Raw genomic sequence first — 19,961 nt, forward strand, 5'->3', positions numbered from 1 at the left:
TTTAAAATATGAATAAATATTTAACAACAAACACAATAACTAAGAGGAGCGCCTACGACTATGAGATTAGAGATTAATTTAGAACGTAATTCATAGACTTTAAATTCTAGTTCATTTTATGGTATTGTGCCCAACTAACTATATATTTGCGCTGAGAAGTCTCACAATAAGAATAAAGCAACTTCATAATCAGGACACAAATACAAAATCTCTAATTAAAAATAAAGAAGTACGTATCATTATACCACAAACTTAATTTTACATAGTGATACTGATTTGAAGTGAAGATGATAGATATACGCACATAGTCGTCACTGCCTAAGGCCCTTGAGCATAGGTGTGTGACCCAAGTTTGGGTCTAGGCTACATCATTTTCGATTATAGATGACAACTTAAAAATGGCTTAAAAAGTATATGTGACAAGTTATAAAAAGTGATGCCTAAGTCGCCGGTTCACGAAATACACAAGCTTTAAATAGTTATATTATTTAATTTATATTTATATATGGGTCTAGATTACGTCATTTTCGATTTTAGCTGACAACTTAAAAAGAATTTAAAAAATATAGGTGAAAAGTTATAAATATCCAACCTAACGTATGTAAAGTGGTGTTTAAATCGCCCGTTCATGAAACACGCAAGCTTTAAATAGTTGTATTATTTAATTTATATGTATATGTCAGTATTGCTTATTTATCTTCAAATCTTTAATCTGCCTCGGACTATAAATACATTGTTAACAGGGTAAGTGACTTAAAGCCCTAAAAAGATCAAAACAAAAAATGAAATGACAAGGAAAGATCCACAAACAAAAAATAAACAAAAACATGAGTGACAAATTAAAGCACATTAGTATTTATAATTAGTTGGATAATACTATCATTAAGCATTATGAGCAGTGCTGTTGAATGTGTGATTATAATTAGGAAAATATTATTAGTGCCACAGCTGTACTAATCAACTAGCTTAATTAAATTCTTATGATATTAATACGTGCTGTCTATGAGAAACTTCTTTTGCTTATGTTATGAGTTTTCATCATAGTAAAAAGGACGAATGAAATCTCTTCACTTTTAATCAAAATTTCAAAAATATGAAATTTCAGTGGAATGTTCATCAGAAAAACTTTCGACGAGCCAATTATTGATGATTTTGCTTAGAGATTTTCGTCATTTTTTCAGTAGTAACTTTAAAATAATAAAATTCATAAATAATCACCTTAATCTCTTGAACTCGCATTATTGCGAGTTTTTAAATTCTAATAGATGAAATTTTAGGATATTATTACGGAATTTCACATGTGAAATTTGAAACTCCATGATAATGACTATTTTTAAAAAATAGTGTCGAAATATAGCTAGTGGATATTTTTTCAAGAGTTTCTAGATTGCAATTTATTCTTCAATAAATAAAATGACTTTTAGAAATGATAACGGCTATCAGTTAAGTAGCCATATAAGAAATCTTGTTGATTATAAATAATTTCACTTTTATAAAGAGTTAGTTATATCTATAAATACTTTTAACTGGTCTAATGTTTTATAAAATTTATATTATCAATATCTATAAATATTTTTAACTGGTCTAATATTTTAAAATATTTATATCATCAGTATATATATAAGTTAAAATCCAATGAGATTTTTTTATAGAATCCCTAGTTACTGCCTTTTCTTTTTGATTTATATCTCCTCCTTTCCACCAAAATAATTGTTATTTTAACAATTATCATGTCCATTAAACAAATTAATAAATACAATGTGTAGTTTACTAAATTATCTTTCTTTAATAAATGTCTCTTGAAAATTCAAATATTATTAACAAAATGAAATATAAGAATATATATAGTTGAAGAAACATTCTAATCATATTTCTTGCTTCTTCTTTTTTTCGATATGTTGCTCTGTCATTGTCTGATTTTTGATTGTCTGATCATACTCAAAATTATATATTTATTTATTGTATTGTTACCCCTGTTCAATAGTTTTTGGACAATTTTCTCTTTATTAAGATAACATTTATTTTAAAACGGATAAACTATCGTATTTCACCCTTTACCCATAATTAATGGTGGGTAAATCTACAGGAAATCAATAATAATAGTAGTAGAAAATTTTTGATAGAAAATAATTAAACGGGACCATGCCTTAAAAAATAAAAAATAAAAAATAAAAAATAGAAGTAGCCATCACTATTTACAATTTCACATACACCTTTCATGGTTGTCTCTTTCTTAAATACTAGAAAATGATGATTTTCCTGGCGTAACAGACTCTCATTTGTCTGATTAAAAAAGTTAGTAGCGGAGTTAGAGTATTGGTTACGGATTTAACTGAATATAATAATATTGGTTCAAATTTTGTATTTATCATAAAAATTCATGACATATGTATATATTATATATTAACTTAAAATATAGTAATTTTAAAATATTAAAAAATTTAAAATATATAAGCTTCAAATCTTAACTCCGATTCTGTAATTAAGTTGTAATGAGGGTTTTTTGGGATCTTAATTCTTAGTTTTCAACTTCTAAATATAATAACTAATTAGACAACTCATAAGTTGGAATTTTCCTAAAACTCTCACCTTATTCTTGTATTGAGATAAGTTAACTTATCCTATTTTCTCTATTTTCTTTTCCATCATGTAACTATTTGTATATTTGATTATTTTCGTAACTCACTATTATATAGGCAGATTCAGAAATTTAAGTTTACGATTTTGGAATTTAAGAAAATGCAGCATAGTGTATTTTAAATAAATTATTTATATATATTCAGTAATTTTTTCAAAAACACATATAGGATTTTGGCCCCGTAGCTTCCTCTCTAGCTTCACCTATAACCTCATATGATTACATATTATTATTAGACGGATATATATATATATATATATATATATATATATATATATGTTAACTTCTATATATTAATCTTGTAAATAATTTTGAGCCAGAGGCGGACCAGTGTAAAATTGTCATGTATTCATACAAACTAGTAATTTTAGCTAAATTCCTCTATATATTGTGTTCATCCAAAAAATATTTTGTTTTACTAAATAAATACAAACGGAAATTTTTACACCTAGTAAATCAAACAAATTTTTTTTCTAGCACTTCTTACTATAGGTTTCTCTATTTTAAGACATGAATTCCAGACTTTTGATTAATAATAGTCGTTGATGGTGAATTTTACATACAATTTACTATAGTCTATAGCTAGTAACTATAGGGTTGATTTAAAGTGCTTGATTTTACTAATATTCTTGATAATGATTACATGTATGATGCTCTAGCACAATTATATTTTAAAAAATAAGGAAATTTTTTCAAAAAGCCAATCTTATTGCTAATGGTACAATTAAAGAAAAAAAAACAACAATATAGTGAAAGAAGAAAAGATGAATTAAAGCACTTTCATTTGGACCCCATATCATGTCTCCTCAGTGCCCCCATGATTATTTTGATTTATTTCCAATTTTTTTCTCCACTATACACTTCTTCTTCTCTCATCTCTTCATTTATAACATTTTTATAGATCAAAAATATTTCAAAAAAAAAAAAAGAGTTTCATTTCATCCTAGTGTTTATACCAAACTATGATGTCAAGTGAGAAAATAAGAGAAGTAGGAGAAGGATCATCATCAAGTGGTGGTGCTATTAATACTATAGCACCCCTTCTTAACAACCACCATCGCCAGTCATCATCATTATTAGCACCAACACCAACACCAACATCAACACCACAATTAAGTCGATACGAGTCGCAAAAACGTCGCGATTGGAACACGTTCGGTCAGTATTTGAAAAATCAACGACCACCCGTATCGTTACCTCAGTGCAACTACAACCACGTGTTAGATTTTCTCCGATACCTCGATCAATTCGGAAAGACTAAGGTTCACTTACATGGTTGCCTATTTTTCGGGCAACCCGAACCGCCCGGTCCGTGCACGTGTCCATTAAGACAAGCATGGGGAAGCCTAGATGCCCTAATTGGTAGACTTAGGGCAGCCTATGAAGAAAATGGTGGTTTGCAAGAAACTAACCCTTTTGCAAGTGGTGCTATACGTGTCTATTTAAGAGAAGTGAGAGATTCACAAGCTAAAGCAAGAGGAATTCCATATAAGAAAAAAAAGAAGAAAAAGAGGCCAAATTTGCAAATTAAGGCTAGTAACAACAATGATGGAGCTACTTCTGCAAATTTTCAGCTACAATCTACTACTTGATTGCTATGGAATATAGATTGGAATATCAATTTCATCGAGATCGTCGAAGAAAAAAGGGTAAAATTTTGAGTTTTTAATTATAATTAATAAAAGTATTTGTTTTGTTATGTATTAATTAATTAATATAGTGCTATACATATAATTAAATACTTTTGAATTAAGGTGTTTTAATTTTCCTATGATGCTTGGATTATTGGAATATTGTTGTTGTAGATATTGCGGAATATTATATGGAGAAAATTTTCATTTAATCAGCTCGATCTGGGTATTTGTCTGAACTCTGAATGCTATAGATTAACTTTTGGCTATGCTTTTACTGTTTGTATTCGTACTGGAAATTATTTGGCTCGAACTGAGCTTTATCGGTAAACCCTAGCTAAAACTAGAGTTTGAAAACCCTAAAGTACATAGCTTGTTCTTAGTTTTAAGTGATGAAAAATTGGCTAATCACTAAAAAAAATTATTAATTATAAGAGAAAAAATGGATTCTTATTTTGGGCACTATCAATTTTTGGTTTATGATAATCCTCTCTCTAGAGAAATGTATATCCTTGTGTTTTTAATTTTATAAAAAAAATTGTGATCTCATTTGGGATTCTACCATTAATTGGTGTCCATTAAGCATAATTTAGAAGATTAAATTAAGGTCACATTGCTATATAGTACAATTCTTCTGTATATAGAAAATAAAAGTGGATACTAGATAGAGTATATTATAGGTATGAGGAAGTAATCTTTTGGCGTAGCTGATAAAGTTGTCATGTGATCAAGAGGTCACGAGTTTGAACTTATATGGAAATAACCTCTAGCAAAAATGTAAAATCAGACTATGCATGCGTACAATAGATCCTTGTAATCCGACCCCTCTTTAGACACCACACATAATCAGAGCTTAATACACAGTGTTTTCTATTGTAAATATGTAATAACATAATATGAATTCCTTTGGAAGATGTTCAAGAACGAGAAACAATTAATCATTTCCATTTTTGTATAATATTCCAGGTTATAACAATGTTGTTTTCCTATACGTGTTTGTACAATATTGCAAAATTCTTTTATATTATCGGTGTATAGATGTTAAATTGAAATCTATTTTTCTGATGATGATCCCTCATAAATGTATACCATGTATTTTGCAAAGAAATACTTCAATGTAAAAATCAAGTTTAGGTTCAAGATTCGAGTCAAAACGACTTTCCTCCTCCTTCCGCATCACAATATGATTGTTTCATGATCAATCTAAAAGTTTAATTAGTTAAAAACATATTTGTTTATTTTATATTTGTATCACATATTACCCGATCTCTATTTCTTCTCTTGGTTACCACTTGGTATCCTATATTGTCCCAATCAAATTTAAATTCGTATAAGAAAATTTCATATATTGCTTTTGGCAAAGACGATTAAATTCGAATGCGAAATATTTGATTAAAGATGAAAGAACCCACCTTCCACGGAATATTATCTCATGTTCTAATAATAACTAGCTAATCAAGGATGGTATTTTTTTTCTTCACACCTTTATTGACATATGAAAGTTATAGACATTTGATGTGATTAGCATTAAGTTGAAACAATATTTGAAGTTATATAGGGCCTACTTCATAAATAAATTTCTTTATTAAGCAAATTTCATTTAGGGTGAAAACTATCACCATAAATCTCTAGCTATGAATAGAAAAAGAAAATTCAAACTCATTCTATACATGTATATACCATATAGTGTCCTTTTGTTTACTGAATAGACATATTAATGTGGTTATTCTTGATTTGAAAGATAATATGGTTGTGTTTTACTTTTCCCATTTTCTCTCTCTTTTTTTTTTTTTTTTGAGAAAATCATTAATTTACCATAAGAAATATAGTTGCAATTTATCTTGAAAGACCTAATACGAATTTAACTAAAAAGTATAATAACATGATAAAAGAAAAAGATTTATAAAAGGTGATTGTTTGCAACAATTTTAAAGTGACAAAATAAATTACAATCACAAAAAAATATGAAGAAACATAATTTTATTCATCAAGATTGCGGGTATAATTCTGTTCCTCCCTTGATTTTACTCTCCTAAGATTTATCCTTGATTCAGAGGGTCATTAGTGACGTATTTCTCGAACTAGGATGATTTAAATTTGACTTTTATATGAATATTCTATGACTTTTGTGGAATATTTGAGATGCCTTTTCAAGGGAATATAGTATCCTTTATATAGGCGTGAACTAGGGTTTAGGGTTTAACCTCCAACAATCCTAATTGGAATTGAACACATATTGTAGAGTCCCAACTAGAATTGAACACGTCTTGTAGAGTCCAACAAAATTTTAATGTCTACAAATGCCCCCTACTTCAAGGCTTGTCGGAGTGTAGACTTGATGAAACTCAAAGACGAGGCTTGAAGTACTCATTCTTCCACTTTTGCAGCTTCATATTTTCATATTTGATTTAAGAGAGAAGAGATGAAGAGTAGATTTGGTCCCACTGGGCGTGCCAATTTGTTTGCAATAAATTTTAAAGTAACAAAATAAATTGCAATCACAAAAAAATATGAAGAAACATAATTTTATTCTTCAAGATTGCAGGTACAATACTATTCCTCCCTTGATTCTACTCTCCTGAGATTTATCCATGATTTAGAGGGCCATTAGTGACGTATTTCTCGAATAGGATGATTTAGATTTGACCTCTATATGAATATTTTATGACTTTTGTGGAATATTCGAGATGCCTTTTCAAGGGAATATAGTATCCTTTATATAGACATGAACTAGGGTTTATGGTTTAGCCTCCAAGAATCCTAATTGAAATTGAACACATATTGTGGAGTCCCAACTAGAATTGAACACGTTTTGTAGAGTCCAACAAAATTTCAATGCCTACAGTGATACCTCATGCGTCTCAAAATACTTCTCATGTTTTGCTTCGGCAACTTTTTGGTGCTAAATTGAATTAGATTAGTTTAATAATTTAAAATTAAAACTACATTTTAAAAAACTATATGAAAAGTACTATATAAGTGATCCCAATTTATCTAATATCAATATGGTAAAAAAATATATATCTCAAAATGTTAGTCGAAATTCATGTAGTTTGATTCTTTAAAAAGAAAATATGACAAGTAACCACTCTTATAACCTGCCACGTCCTTTTTTCTCTTTTGATGATTAAAACTCACGATCTTAGAATTAGAGATGATTGGTACGTACTTGCTTCTTACCATCTGAGCAACCCCTCTCGTCAATGGAGAAGGTACTAAGTAGTTGGGAATATGCTTTACTCATGTTAGTACATGCATTAATTTTAGGTCTTTTGCTTTCTAGGATGTCTTAATCCTCCTATTAGAAAATTTAATTTTATGTAAATATACATAAAAGAACTATATTTCTTACTTTAATTTTGTATAATATTAGTAGAAGATGAATTTAAATAATAGAGAAATATAGGTTTAAAATATTCTCATGGAAGTAACCATGGTTAATTAATTAATTCTTAAACAAACAATATTAAGATTATGTACAAATTAATTTTGTTAGATAAACCTATAATAAATTGAATAGGAAAGAACAATAATACCAAATAAGCATATTGAGAAAAAAAAGGAACTTTGCATAGTAAAATATCAATCAAACAAAAAAAAAAAAGCAAGAGATACCATATCTAGAGAATATATTTAAAAAAAAATTATGAGAGGCCCTAATGTTTTTTCCAACTTTACCAAATCTTTCAACTTTTCATTGATAGTGACATTGACCAAAATTGTAATTAGTCTCCATTTTACTAATTACCAATCCTATTTTAAAGTGAAATTTTCTTGGTTTAAGTCTTGAATTAAACTTTATTCTAAGTTAGAATTGAATAGGAAGAAGAATTTGTGATTTTTTCCAAATTCTCATGGATGGCTATTCTCTCTCCCTTTTAAAAAAATAACTAAAATAATTAAATCTGGATTAATTATGATAAAAATTAAGGTTGTTTTTTAGTTGAGGATTTATCTTAAATAGTTTCTCGACCTTCGCAAAATAGAATAAAATTGTTTACACCCATTCTTCTCAAATCTCACTTATGAAATTAACTACATTGAGTAAAAAGTTGACTCAGTGATGCAACTTGGTGGTATATTAGACCATATAAGTTAATTATTTTTTTATATGTATATACTATTATATTAATTTCTTGGGTTTTTTTTTCCATCTACTCTCTTTATATTTTAAATATCTTAATGAAAAATTGATATAAGCGTAAATATGACCAAAGATTAACTACTATTTAGAAAAAAAACATAGGTCTTCACAAAATCACAAGATGATGCCTCATCACCTGTTCAATATAGGAAAATAAAAAAAGTTGGTGACCTGATAACAAAAAAGGAACCTCATAGGTATATTATTATATCAAAATGAACATATGAAAAGGGAACATGCTATATTAACTAGTACTCTATTTTGATTTTTATGATGAATGTGTCTATATATAAATTTTCATTGTCATCATTTTTTAAACTTTTTGAAGAGATTTCCCAAACCTTAGTCACCCTTTTTGTCTTGTTTCTAATTGACATGGTACTATGTTTCTTTTGCCACCTTAAATTCAAATCAACCAAAAATAAACAACATACCTTTAACTTTTTCAAAAGGTTGTCCATGTTTACTCAGATTTTATATATATATATATATATATATATATATATTAAAGAAAAAGTCTCGGTAAAAACTTAATTATTATAGTGAAATGTTATTAGAGAGATCTAACTATAGTATCAAATATTAAATGTAAATCACCATATTTTCTTGTCTTTTTATCAATACATTTTTTTTCTCATCATATTTTCTGTTTTAAGAATTCTCATGAAATTCACAATAGTTATCTTTCGAATGCATATTGAATCACAAATTACATAGCAAATAAAAATTGCACTAAATAAATCTGGTGCGATGATCTTACTAATGAAGGGAAGCACTAGATTTGAGGTTGTTTTTTTTTTTTTTTCTCTTTTTATATTTGGTCAAACATATGTAAGAGATTTTGCTGTCATTTTTGCAATGGTGGATGTTGGAGTTTGGACCAGAATTTGTTGGGAGGGGTGGGGATGAGACTTTGGAGTATCATATTTGTCTAAAAGAAAAAAATTAACATTGATGAGAGTGGGGTCATTTGAGGAGGCAGATTTTATGAATTCGATCAAATTCAATAATCTTGCGCAAGAATATATTCTAGACAATGAAAGAAGTTTATTGAGTACATTTTAGGTGGTGTTGGGTCCCATTTCCTTATCCTAATAAAGCATCTAGAAAAAAATATAGTATAATAAAGTTTATTCAACTGGTCAGAGATCCTTTTCGTGAGCTAATTGTGAATCAGACACTCAGAAGAAGAAAAAGTAATATGAAGATTGAAGATGGCTAGCTTTAAAGTGACCGATATAAAACAAGTTGTTTAATATATATAAATATTCTATTCCAAATCTAGTTGTTATCTTATTCACAATTTATGCTTCTTTATTTTCATATTGGTCCAACTAATTTAGATTTGCGACTTACAATCTCACCAAAAGTAAAACACTTTTAATTGAGATATGTTTGAACTTCCAACACCACTGTTGTTACAGTAGAAAGCTAATAAGCTTCCATGGAATCAGTGAGGTTACTTATAATAAGATAAAATGATAGAAGAACTAATAAATCCCGCATTTACTTAAGGTCCAGGAAAGAGCCATACCCCAAGTGATTGATTCTACAATTTGAATCCGTGACCTATATGTCACACAAAGACAGCTTCCATTCTGATAGAATAACTAATAATATAACAAATTTGCTCGATATTTCGAAGAAAGAAGATTAAATAAAGATGCTAGTTTATTCACAAGCATTAGTCTCCTCTACCAATTTAAAGGACCTAAGGTGAACCAAGCATCCTAGGCTCACTTCCAGCCTGCATTACAAAATTGTTGTCTTCAAGCTACAACTTTATCTGCCTCAGATACATGATCCTCAACCTTGTCAAAATCGAAGCTCTTAGCAACATCAAAGAAGTGAGCTACGGCTTCTTCAGGTGTACCCACGAGCACACCGTGGCCAAGATTGAGGATGTGACCACTAGTCCCTGCACTCTTGACAACCCTGTCAAAGAAAAATAGTCAGATCTTTTTCCCAGAACTAGAAGAGATGTTGAATGCCCCGTGGAACCCTTTCATTTCTAAATGAATCCTAACAAACGAACTATCTAAAACCGACCCCCTCCATCCAATTTTCGTATTTTTCATGGTTTCATCAGATGAACTTTTACATGTCATGACCTCTAAAAATCATTAAACACAGACACTATTTGCGTTAAGATGGAGTGGTACATGAACAAGACAAAACAAATTTACAAGTCATGCCTATTTAACATCTTCCAACTACTACCTTATCATATCTACAATAAACTTAAACATGTAAGTAGAGAAGGGTAGAGGAGCGAAGCCAGTATTTAAGTTCGTAATTTGTTAGCAATGACTATAGCTTAAGGTTCAGTTATGCAACAACAAACCTTTTAATTTCATCTGTCAATGCAGGAAGAGGACAAAACAAGGTAGCGGGATCCACATTCCCCTGTATACCAATATCTGTTCCTAGTCGCCTCCTTCCATCTGCCATATCAACTGTCCAGTCAAGTCCAATTACATCAACTCCAGTTGTTTTCATCCGTTCAAGAAGTCCACCATTTCCATTAATGTAGAGCACAAGAGGTGTTTGTGGGCACTTTCTTTTTATTATACCAACTATCTGCATTCAAAAATCTGAGAGGTGTTCAAAAAGGAAATAGAATGAGAGAAAGTTTACATAACGATTAATAAAGGAATGACATTTCGTCACAACCGGCTATCAAATCACCCAAAGAATCCTTCTCTAATCCAAACATCATTCATGATATGGAACATTTATAACCGTAATGTATGAACCTTATTTCCCTGACTAATCCACTAACTACTATAAGGACTCATCAGTTATATATATATGCATCAGATATCAGATGCAACGTTACTCTTCCTAAAATCACATAACTTTTAACTGATTACCAAGACATGCCTTGAAAGCATTATTGAACAACAGACTTTCTGGGATGCTTCAATGTTACCCAAAGTTGGAAATCCAGTACATTTTAGCAATTGACCACCCCATCTAACCTATGCCCCCAAAAGAATGTCCTATTTGGGCACAAGGATTTGTTAGTTTCCCTGACTAACCAAAAAAAATAATCTAGCTTACCTCATCAATATAAGGCTTTGACCAGCAGTCCCACATATGAGGTGGGAGTTGTCCACCCCATGAATCAAATATCTGGATGCAATGCGCTCCAGACTCCACTTGATACACAATATACTCAGCAATTGCTTTTGATAAATGAGATAACAGAGCTCTCAAAACATGAGGAGCAGTATGGCACATGTCCTTAATCTTCGTATACGTACGAGTTGTACCTCCTTCAACTATGTAGGTAGCAATTGTCCAAGGAGCTCCGACAAAACCCAAAATTGCAGCTTGCTCTCCAACCTGACATTTAGTGGGAGGGGAAAAATCCTTAGCTTTTAATACTTTGTCCCATTTAACTTTACATCAAGAGACATCATTAGTAAGAATCCTTTCAGCAAAAATAGCAAGGAATCAACAAAGATACCTCCTTCCTCAAAATCCTAAGTGAGTCTCCCACAAATTGTAGTTTCTCCAAGTCAATAGAGTGCAATGATTTCAATCCCTCTTCAGAACGAATGGGAGACTGAATGACTGGGCCTCTTACATCTTCAATGTCAAATTGGACACCAAATGCCGGTAGCGGGGTAAGTATATCCGAAAAGATGATTACTCCATCTGGATGAAAAGCTTCCCAGGGCTGCAAAGAAATTTCCACAATGAGATCAGTTGTCTCTGATCTCTCTCTGAAGGATGGATGTTTCTCTGCAAGCTTTCTGTAAACAGCCATATACCTTCCCGCTTGACGCATCATCCATGCAGGCGGGCGACTCACCCGTTCTCTTCTTGCAGCCTTCACCAAAAGTGGATCTGAAAAACATACATTTGGAAGCACAAAGTTGAGTTCCCCACAAAGAATCTGAAAGATGAACTGAAGTGACACTGAAAACCTGATAGCTTGACCTAACCCCCAATCCCCCTCTCAGGCGCAAAGGGCCGAAAGAGCTTATAGGCACGTAAACATCATACACTCTTACAACGAGAAAGATTTTGCATTATTAGGATATCTATAATGCAGTTTTAGGATCTGGCAAGACCAATAAGCCAATAGCAACTAAGCAACATGGTTCCACTATGAACAGTTAACACCTTGAATCGTGACTAGAGCACCGTTTTAAGTTTATCAGTTTATCTCAGTATTTGCTCATTATGGAAGAGAAGGAGTAATTGAAATTCTCAAGACACATTCTTTAAGACTACAATGTAAACAAAACTAAATCTAATATTCTACCAGAGATACAATCATAAGCTACAATGCAGAGGGATAAAACAAATTATACCATTGCCTTCTTGAAAGGATCTGGAAATATATTAGCCACAGTAAGAAGGTACTAATATGAAATAATCATTACACATGTCATAGTGATGAAGATATAATTATAAGGGTACTCTATTGTTTACACCAAGTTCTAAGAGTGATAAAAGTAATTGAGAAAATGTAATGCTACACAACAATGATAACAACAACATACCCAGTGCAATCCACAAGTGGGGTCTGGGATGGTAAATCTTACACAATACAAGAAACAATACCCACACAAACCCCAGCTGTAAAATCATAAGACGAGATAAGTTCCATTCTGAATCCTCACCAAAAAAGTTGCAGATTGCTTGTAACTACAATTTTAGGATATCTGAACAAAGTGATCAATCTTCTAAGAACTTCTCTAGCTCCTTGCCTTTTCACAGACACCCTAATTAAGCACTACAATCCATCTTCATAGAACCATCCACCTGTGCTACTACGACTACTACTCTCTCTTTCCGCCTGTGATTTCTATGCTAGTAATGTGTACTTGTGTAGCAATGGATGCGCTAACGGTTGGACTAATGTAGTCAAGACTCGAGCTTGATCAAAGATGCTTGATTCTGCATAAAGCTAGCTCTTTCTTCCTTTCCATCATCAAATATGATACACAATTCCATCCACCTCAAAAGCCCATTTGCTAAGACATAAGATCCTGATTTACTCGATAGCAAACCCGAACCATAGTTTACTAGGACTGAGGATCTTAGCAAAATCTACACCGAAGGGTAAACAGATGTTACTCCCTCCATCTCATTTTACTCCTGAATTACTATAACATGTAGTCACAAAGCTATGGTCCTTCAACATCTTTTAAACATTATGTTTTACTATACTACCTCAATCTAGTTCCTAAATATTTAAACTTCACTCAAAAATTACAGAATCATACCTGAATGCACACAGAAAATTAGGTACTTCAACCCTCCTACACAACTCCGCCATTTACATTGAGACAGAGAGAGTACTCCTTACTATAACAACAACAATTACTACTACAACGCCTTAATCCCAAACAAATCAGAGACGGCTATATGAATCTTCACTTCTTCATTTTAGCTCATTTCATATCATCATCATACGAAATAAACTAACAGTGATAAACTCAAGTTACTATAACCAAACAAAATATTTGAGCAATGTAAATAAATGTAACTATATATAAAGAACACAAATACATGAAGAAAACAAAAAGTCAACTACAGGGGCTATAGATTTATACCAGAGGAAGAAGAAGAAGCACAAGCCCGAAAAACTTTACTAGCATTGAGCTTTGCGGGTTTAGCAGAAACCCCTTTTGACCCATTTGAAAGAAACCCTAATTCCACAAACAAGCTCGACGATTTCCAGCTTAATCCAAGATTGCAATATCTACTACACCCACTACACAAAAAAAAAAACCCAGAAAATACATTAAGTCAAAAATTATGCACAGAGAAAAGAATTCACTAAAAAAGAGTTAATATACAGAAATGGGAAAGAGAAAAAGCGAAGAATTTTGTGTAGAATAAAGCTCAATTCTTGTTGTTAATGGAGAAAACCCCAGAAAAATGCATTAAGTAAAAAATTATGTAAATTATCAAAAAATTGAGTTATAATAGAGAAATGGGAATGTGAAAAAGGGAAGAATGGGTATAGTAAAAAGCTCAAACCTTGTTGTTAATGGAGAAAAAACCATAGCCATTGATTGAGGGAGAAAGTAGACTCCCTCTGCTCTCCTTATCTTTCTTGTTTCCCCCCTTATTGGATCACCCTTTATAAACTGGCTAACTGCCAAAAAATGAAAAAGAAAAAAAATTTGTTATAACATATAAGATATGGTTTTCGATCGTTACATAATATTTTTTTGAAACCCAAGATAATTTATAGTCGCTATAACTTTTGCCATTGCTTTTATCCTTCGGATGAAAATTTGTGCGCACATGGTAAACTCCCACTATGTAATAGTTTACAAATCATACATGAGATGTAAATTGCACTAGATAAGCCATATGCCACAGCCGACTGACTCGAATCAAAAGGTTATATAAATAAATAAAAAAAGGTACTAGACTAGCAAGAACTACTATAAAATGATAGAATATAACATAAAATAAGATTATTAGATAATAAATCAAGATAAAATAAGGGGAAAGAAAGAAAATTGTAACAACTTATATGGTTGTTATAACATATAAGAAATTGTTTAGATGGTTGTTACGTATTTTGATCATTACATAATATTATACCTCATAATTTAAAGATAAATTTATATAATAATAAAAAGTAAAGTGTAGTACTAGAAAGAACTACGATAAAATTGTAGAAGGTAAGATAAAATAAAATTATTAGATAATAAGTCAAGATAAAATGAGAAAAGAAGATGAGGTATTACATGATCATATCAGATCGATTGTTACATAAAATGATACTTTTTATCGTTAGATAGCAATGAACTCAATAATATAATATAATAAAATTTAAGTAACAAACAAAATAAATCGACTAACTGCCAAAAAAATGGAGAAAAAAAAAGAAATTGTTTAGAGAGTATATATATAAGAAAATGTGTTTTATTTTTCGTAAAAATATTTTTCTTTAATAAAAACATCATTTAGTTTTCTTAAGAATTATCATGTAAAGAAATACCAATCACAAAAAATTATAAGTATTTGAAAATAGTTTTTTTGAAAAAACAAAATTTAAAGAAAGCAAAATTGGTAAAAAAAATAAATAAAAAAATTCCTTGCATTATTCAAAATTGAGCATTTTGTGTTCCGTCAAACTTCTGATCTAATATTGCATTGTAAGGAAAAAGTCTCATTTGGCCCTTGATTCCTAATAAATTTCGATTCGAGCGTGATTTTAGTTTATAGTTAAATTTGGTGGTCAATTTAGACATGTATTTTTCGAAGAATTTAGACAAGTGAAGTTCACTCATTTCAATTTGAAGCTTCGTTGATCGTAAAGGTGAATACTACTAATAACATGAATATATGAATGGATCAAAAGCGTAACACATGATAAAAGTGAGTAATTTTAAAATAGTATCAAGGCGAATTCGGACATTATAAAAATTGTTTAATTTCAAAAATAGAAATAATATCGTATAAGCTAAGACAAATAAGATATACATGTTTTATTGATCAAGATGAAAATTGGTAAAAAATAAAAAGGATGGAGATTTATTGTGTCACTACCTTTATGTATCTAAGAGATAGTTACATCCGAAAGAAAAGTTGTGGTGCAATAGTAAGTACTACTCAGTTCTTAATCAAAAGTTTCGAATTTGCATTTTTAGTCTAATGTACAAGAAAAAAACAACATATAGTAACAGAACAAGATTGCAACAATAAAATAGTATAATAGTTGAAGTACAAGAAACAATAGACGGAAGTAATCACATAATCACAGTATCAAGTAATGATCTTTCCATTTGGAACATAGGATTACAGATCAAATAAGATCATACTTGCTCCCACTAAATCAAGATTTATCAAGTTCACAAGACAATACCTCAGAATATAGCTTCAAGCTAACAACAACAAGAAGACGGACATACTCAGTATAGTCCCACAAATGGGGTCTGGGGAAGGTAGCTTGTACACAAACCTTATCCCTATCTTGGCAGGAATATAGCTTCGAGCTAAGGAGAAGATAAAGTTCCAAAATATAGCTTTTGTTGCTTCCTCAGCCAGAAACATTTCGCGTTGAGCCAATAGGAAGAGAAACCTAGTATACTTTTCGCAAATACCAAACTTCAAATGCAACTATGTTGGCAATGCCCAAGTCATTGAAAGCAGAACAAAGTTCTTGTCATGAACATATAGCGTTATGTAGAAAGAACGTCTACAAAGTTTCACTATATACAAATCTCCAACCTCCTCCCCCTCCCAAAACCAATAGGGTGGCAGTAGAGGGGTGAAACAGGAGCACAGAGAAGCCACCAAGAAAGAATGGATCTAACAAGTTCTCGAGGATGGTATGCCTGTAAACTTTGACAAAAATACAAAATTTCCTCGTGTTTGAAGAAGACACACAACAAAAGATAAACAGGCAAAGTCAAGTTTCAGAGACAATTCATTTAGCAAAACAGCATATATTAACAAAGTTAACAAGTCCAAGAATACAAGAGACACTGCAGTGGTGCATTTGCATCATAATAAGAAGACCATGACACAGTTGCCTACTTCGACCACATAGAGTAGCTCCAGCAACAAATGAGTGAAAGACAGTGGAATTCGGAAAAGTCAAGATGAGATTGCAAAAAAGACTCTTCAACCAGGAAGAGACCGCCTTTTGCCAATCCTCAAAGGCCAATGAGACCAAGTACCATTGCTGCAGCTATTGCTTACCTTATCGTAAAGTATTGTGTAATTTGAGCTGCTTATGTTCCTGGAGTAGCAGCACGAATCATCATTATATTTATATACTTGTTGGGTACTCCCAAGTCCTTTTACTACTAACTGGCCTTTTACAAGCATATAGCCCTGTGCTTTTTGCAAATTATTAACAGAGCTGGTCGAGGATCCGTACTTGGAAGCCTTTACCCTCTTGTCCTCTAATCCCAATGTCAAGTTTGATATCGAGGCATAGCTTTGGCTTCCTTGATCTACATTGTCAGAATACCACTTGAACAGATACTTTTTGAAGGACTCAAGCGAGTGAACAGAAGAAGATGGCGTCGTGGCATAAACAGTATCATTGAATTCGATTATCTGATCCACTATTTGCAAGTTCCCTTCATTTCCCATTACCATATAATTGCTATAACTTAAACTTTGAGACGACTTAGTAGTGATTGTTCCATAAGACGACTTCACCATTCCGGTCAATGTGATAGACCTACTAGCGTTTGTGATAAAGGATCCATCAAAACCTGTAAAATTGGTCCGCACCAATAAAGAAAGGGGCAATAAGCTGTATCTCAACAACTTCCCTTCCGTTTTCTTACTTTTCCCGTCCAACCAAAGATGCAAATTTGCATCAACATACCACACGTTTAGAGCATCCGTGACTCTAAATGAAATCTTGTGACTATTTCCATCTAAAATCTTTCCTAACAACGGCGTAATTTCAATGTCATAAGAAGGAAGATCGAACGAGCCAATTCCACTAATCGGTCTCCAAAAGAGGGGATTAACACCCCCAGTATAGATCACAGTAAAAGGCCAAACTACACCAACTACCATTTCATCCAAACTAACCACCACCTCCCTGAAAGCTCCATTCCCCGCAATAGTAAGATTATTCGAACTTATATACTCATTAGGTGGATTCCCATACCAAGACTCATCATTCTCATGAAATGAAACATAAACTTCCAATACAGCCCTATACACATTTGGGGGAATCTTGAAATCCTTTGACTGTACATCTGTTGAATTTTCAATCTCAAACCACAACCCATCATTCAAATGCATATTTCTTGAAATGGGAACAATCAAATCAGCCCCAGAATCAAATTCACCCAATTTCACTTCAGCAGGATAAAAATGAACAAAAATTTCCACATGGTACACACCAGTATATGTACTATCAACAATATTCCCTAAGTAAACAGCAAAGATTTGATTTTTCATAAGCAAAGAAGAATACCTAGTAATGTCCTTCTTGACAGTCCAAAAGATCCCATTTTTAGTTGGTTCAGCAGTGCAACTTCTAAAAATCTCAACCCCACTAACCCAAACACCAAAAATTCTATCAAATTGCCTACCTTTACAAGTTGCTCTCCATTCCAGCACAATTTTGGAAAATTTCTGAGATGGGCAATTTAAAGGGGGTGTGTAATTAGCAAGAATTGGGGGTTTTCTGTAAGTGGAACCAAAATCATGTTCAAGAATTAGGCATGAACAAGGTTTGGTTTTGGGTAATTTTATAGGTTTCGTGACTTCAAAAAAAGTTATGGGGGTGGCACTTTTGGGTAAAGATTCTTGCTGAGTGATGAGTTGGGATCTATAAAGAGAAGAAGTACTGTGGGGGGTTGCTGTGGAAAATAAGGGTAGAAAGAAATAAACTAAGAAAATGGAAGAGGAAGTAGCCATTGATGATGAGCTTTGAATATCATCAGCTGACTAATATACTGTAGATTTTGGAGAGAAGGCCAAAATAGTTGCTCATGTTTGCGTTCAGATCCTTAGTTTTCAAATGGGACACTAAAAGTCCCTCATGTTTGCAATATTGGTGCACTTTTGATCCTCTCTTAAACTTTTGCCTATTTTTTAACATTAATTATGTTCATAATTTTATGTAAGGAATGTCTCATCGTCTTGTAGGTTTTTTCTTCTCACAATTGACTTTACGTGCAATACAATTTCTACAAAACAAAACAAGGTATTTTTCTTCTCACAATCTCTCACACAGAGTTATTATTTCTACTAAATATATCAAATGACGATTAAACATTTCATACATAAATTATGAATAAAATCAATATTAAAAAATAGGCAAAATTTTGAAGGAGGACCGAAAGTGCATCAATATTGCAAACATGAGGGACTATTAATGCTCCATGTGAAAACTCAAGGATGACTTTGAGTCTTAACCCAAAGATGAGGGACTATTTTGGGCCTTTACTCCTAGATTTTGAGTAAAGAACAAATTATTATGACAATGAAGTCATTTTCTGGTTTGAAACATTCAACAGTAGTAAAAGAAGGATTTTAAAACTTTCTTAGAGTCCGTTTGGATTGGCTTAAAAAAAGTAATTTTTAAGTAAAAAATAAAAAGTCAAATTGAAATGACTTTTAAGTGAAAAAATAGAAAGTAGGGAGGAGACCTACTTTTGGTTTTTGACTTATTTTAAGTCATTTTTTACCTTGTCAAACACTTCATAACTTATTTTAAATTATTTTTTATATTTGCCAAACACTCCAGAAGTCAAAAATTGACTTGAAAGTAAGTTTGACCAACTTTTAATCCAATCCAAACACCCTATTAGCTTATTGAAGTGCCATTTATGATACTTTATGCACTATGTTATTGACTACAAGTTTCACTTTCTCTTGCATATATCATTATTTCGAAAATTGAAAAGAAAAGTCAGAAAGTAGAATTAAAACTCACATTGATGTCGCGTACTGTCAAGTCGAAATCCTTCTACGGGTCAAAGTACTGCCAAGTCGTGGAAGAACTTCAGAGAGTCAAATTTTGGCATCCAATTCCTACGGACCCATCTACAGGTCGTGAAACCTTCTACGAGCCGTAGTTTGGACCTGT

At 31.7% G+C, this 19,961-nt stretch overlaps 5 protein-coding genes across 6 annotated transcripts in view; 2 read left to right on the forward strand and 3 right to left on the reverse strand.

Moving 5' to 3' along the window:
- Positions 1–16,802, reverse strand: part of LOC125865689 (phosphoenolpyruvate carboxylase) — a 34,613-nt gene extending 17,811 nt beyond the window's left edge. Inside the window, exon 1 of the mRNA XM_049545900.1 lies at positions 16,771–16,802. The gene's annotated coding sequence lies outside the window, so the exon portion shown is untranslated. The remainder of the gene's footprint in view (positions 1–16,770) is intronic.
- On the forward strand, positions 3,483–4,494 carry LOC125865695 (protein LIGHT-DEPENDENT SHORT HYPOCOTYLS 10-like). The gene has a single exon (XM_049545908.1). It carries the CDS (start codon positions 3,601–3,603, stop codon positions 4,228–4,230), a length of 630 nt encoding a protein of 209 aa, XP_049401865.1. The 5' UTR covers positions 3,483–3,600; the 3' UTR covers positions 4,231–4,494.
- On the reverse strand, positions 9,861–14,549 carry LOC125865694 (uroporphyrinogen decarboxylase 1, chloroplastic). Its single transcript, XM_049545907.1, has 6 exons — positions 14,417–14,549; positions 13,987–14,147; positions 11,886–12,268; positions 11,477–11,761; positions 10,758–10,993; positions 9,861–10,348 (listed from the first exon to the last, which is right to left on the reverse strand). The coding sequence occupies exons 1-6, from the start codon at positions 14,446–14,448 to the stop codon at positions 10,183–10,185; spliced, it is 1,263 nt and encodes a 420-aa protein (XP_049401864.1). The 5' UTR covers positions 14,449–14,549; the 3' UTR covers positions 9,861–10,182.
- LOC125865690 (peptide-N4-(N-acetyl-beta-glucosaminyl)asparagine amidase A-like) overlaps positions 16,798–19,961 on the reverse strand; it is a 74,284-nt gene continuing 71,120 nt past the window's right edge. The window contains exon 2 of one of the 2 annotated variants that reach the window (XM_049545903.1): positions 16,798–18,725. In XM_049545903.1, the coding sequence (XP_049401860.1) occupies positions 17,021–18,725 (1,705 nt within the window). In that variant the 3' untranslated portion in view covers positions 16,798–17,020. Of the gene's footprint in view, positions 18,824–19,961 lie in introns of those variants that run through there. The other variant, XM_049545902.1, reaches the window with a different exon arrangement.
- Positions 19,813–19,961, forward strand: part of LOC125865333 (uncharacterized) — a 50,594-nt gene continuing 50,445 nt past the window's right edge. Inside the window, exon 1 of the mRNA XM_049545536.1 lies at positions 19,813–19,884. Coding sequence (XP_049401493.1) covers positions 19,813–19,884 — 72 coding nt within the window. The remainder of the gene's footprint in view (positions 19,885–19,961) is intronic.

The sequence above is a fragment of the Solanum stenotomum genome, chromosome 5 (genome assembly GCF_019186545.1).
Source record: "Solanum stenotomum isolate F172 chromosome 5, ASM1918654v1, whole genome shotgun sequence".
NCBI classification, from domain to species: Eukaryota; Viridiplantae; Streptophyta; class Magnoliopsida; order Solanales; family Solanaceae; genus Solanum; species Solanum stenotomum.

What these genes read in the sequence shown, in the direction of transcription:
- LOC125865694 (XM_049545907.1), bottom strand. Translation starts at nt 14,448, where the DNA reads ATGGCTATGGTTTTTTCTCCATTAACAACAAG. An exon ending in TTAGGATTTTGAGGAAGGAG is followed by an intron (nt 11,762 to 11,885) that starts GTATCTTTGTTG and finishes ACTAAATGTCAG; the next exon opens with GTTGGAGAGCAAGCTGCAAT. An exon ending in TTGACAGATGAAATTAAAAG is followed by an intron (nt 10,349 to 10,757) that starts GTTTGTTGTTGC and finishes TTTCTTTGACAG; the next exon opens with GGTTGTCAAGAGTGCAGGGA.
- LOC125865695 (XM_049545908.1), top strand. Translation starts at nt 3,601, where the DNA reads ATGATGTCAAGTGAGAAAATAAGAGAAGTAGGAGAAGGATCATCATCA.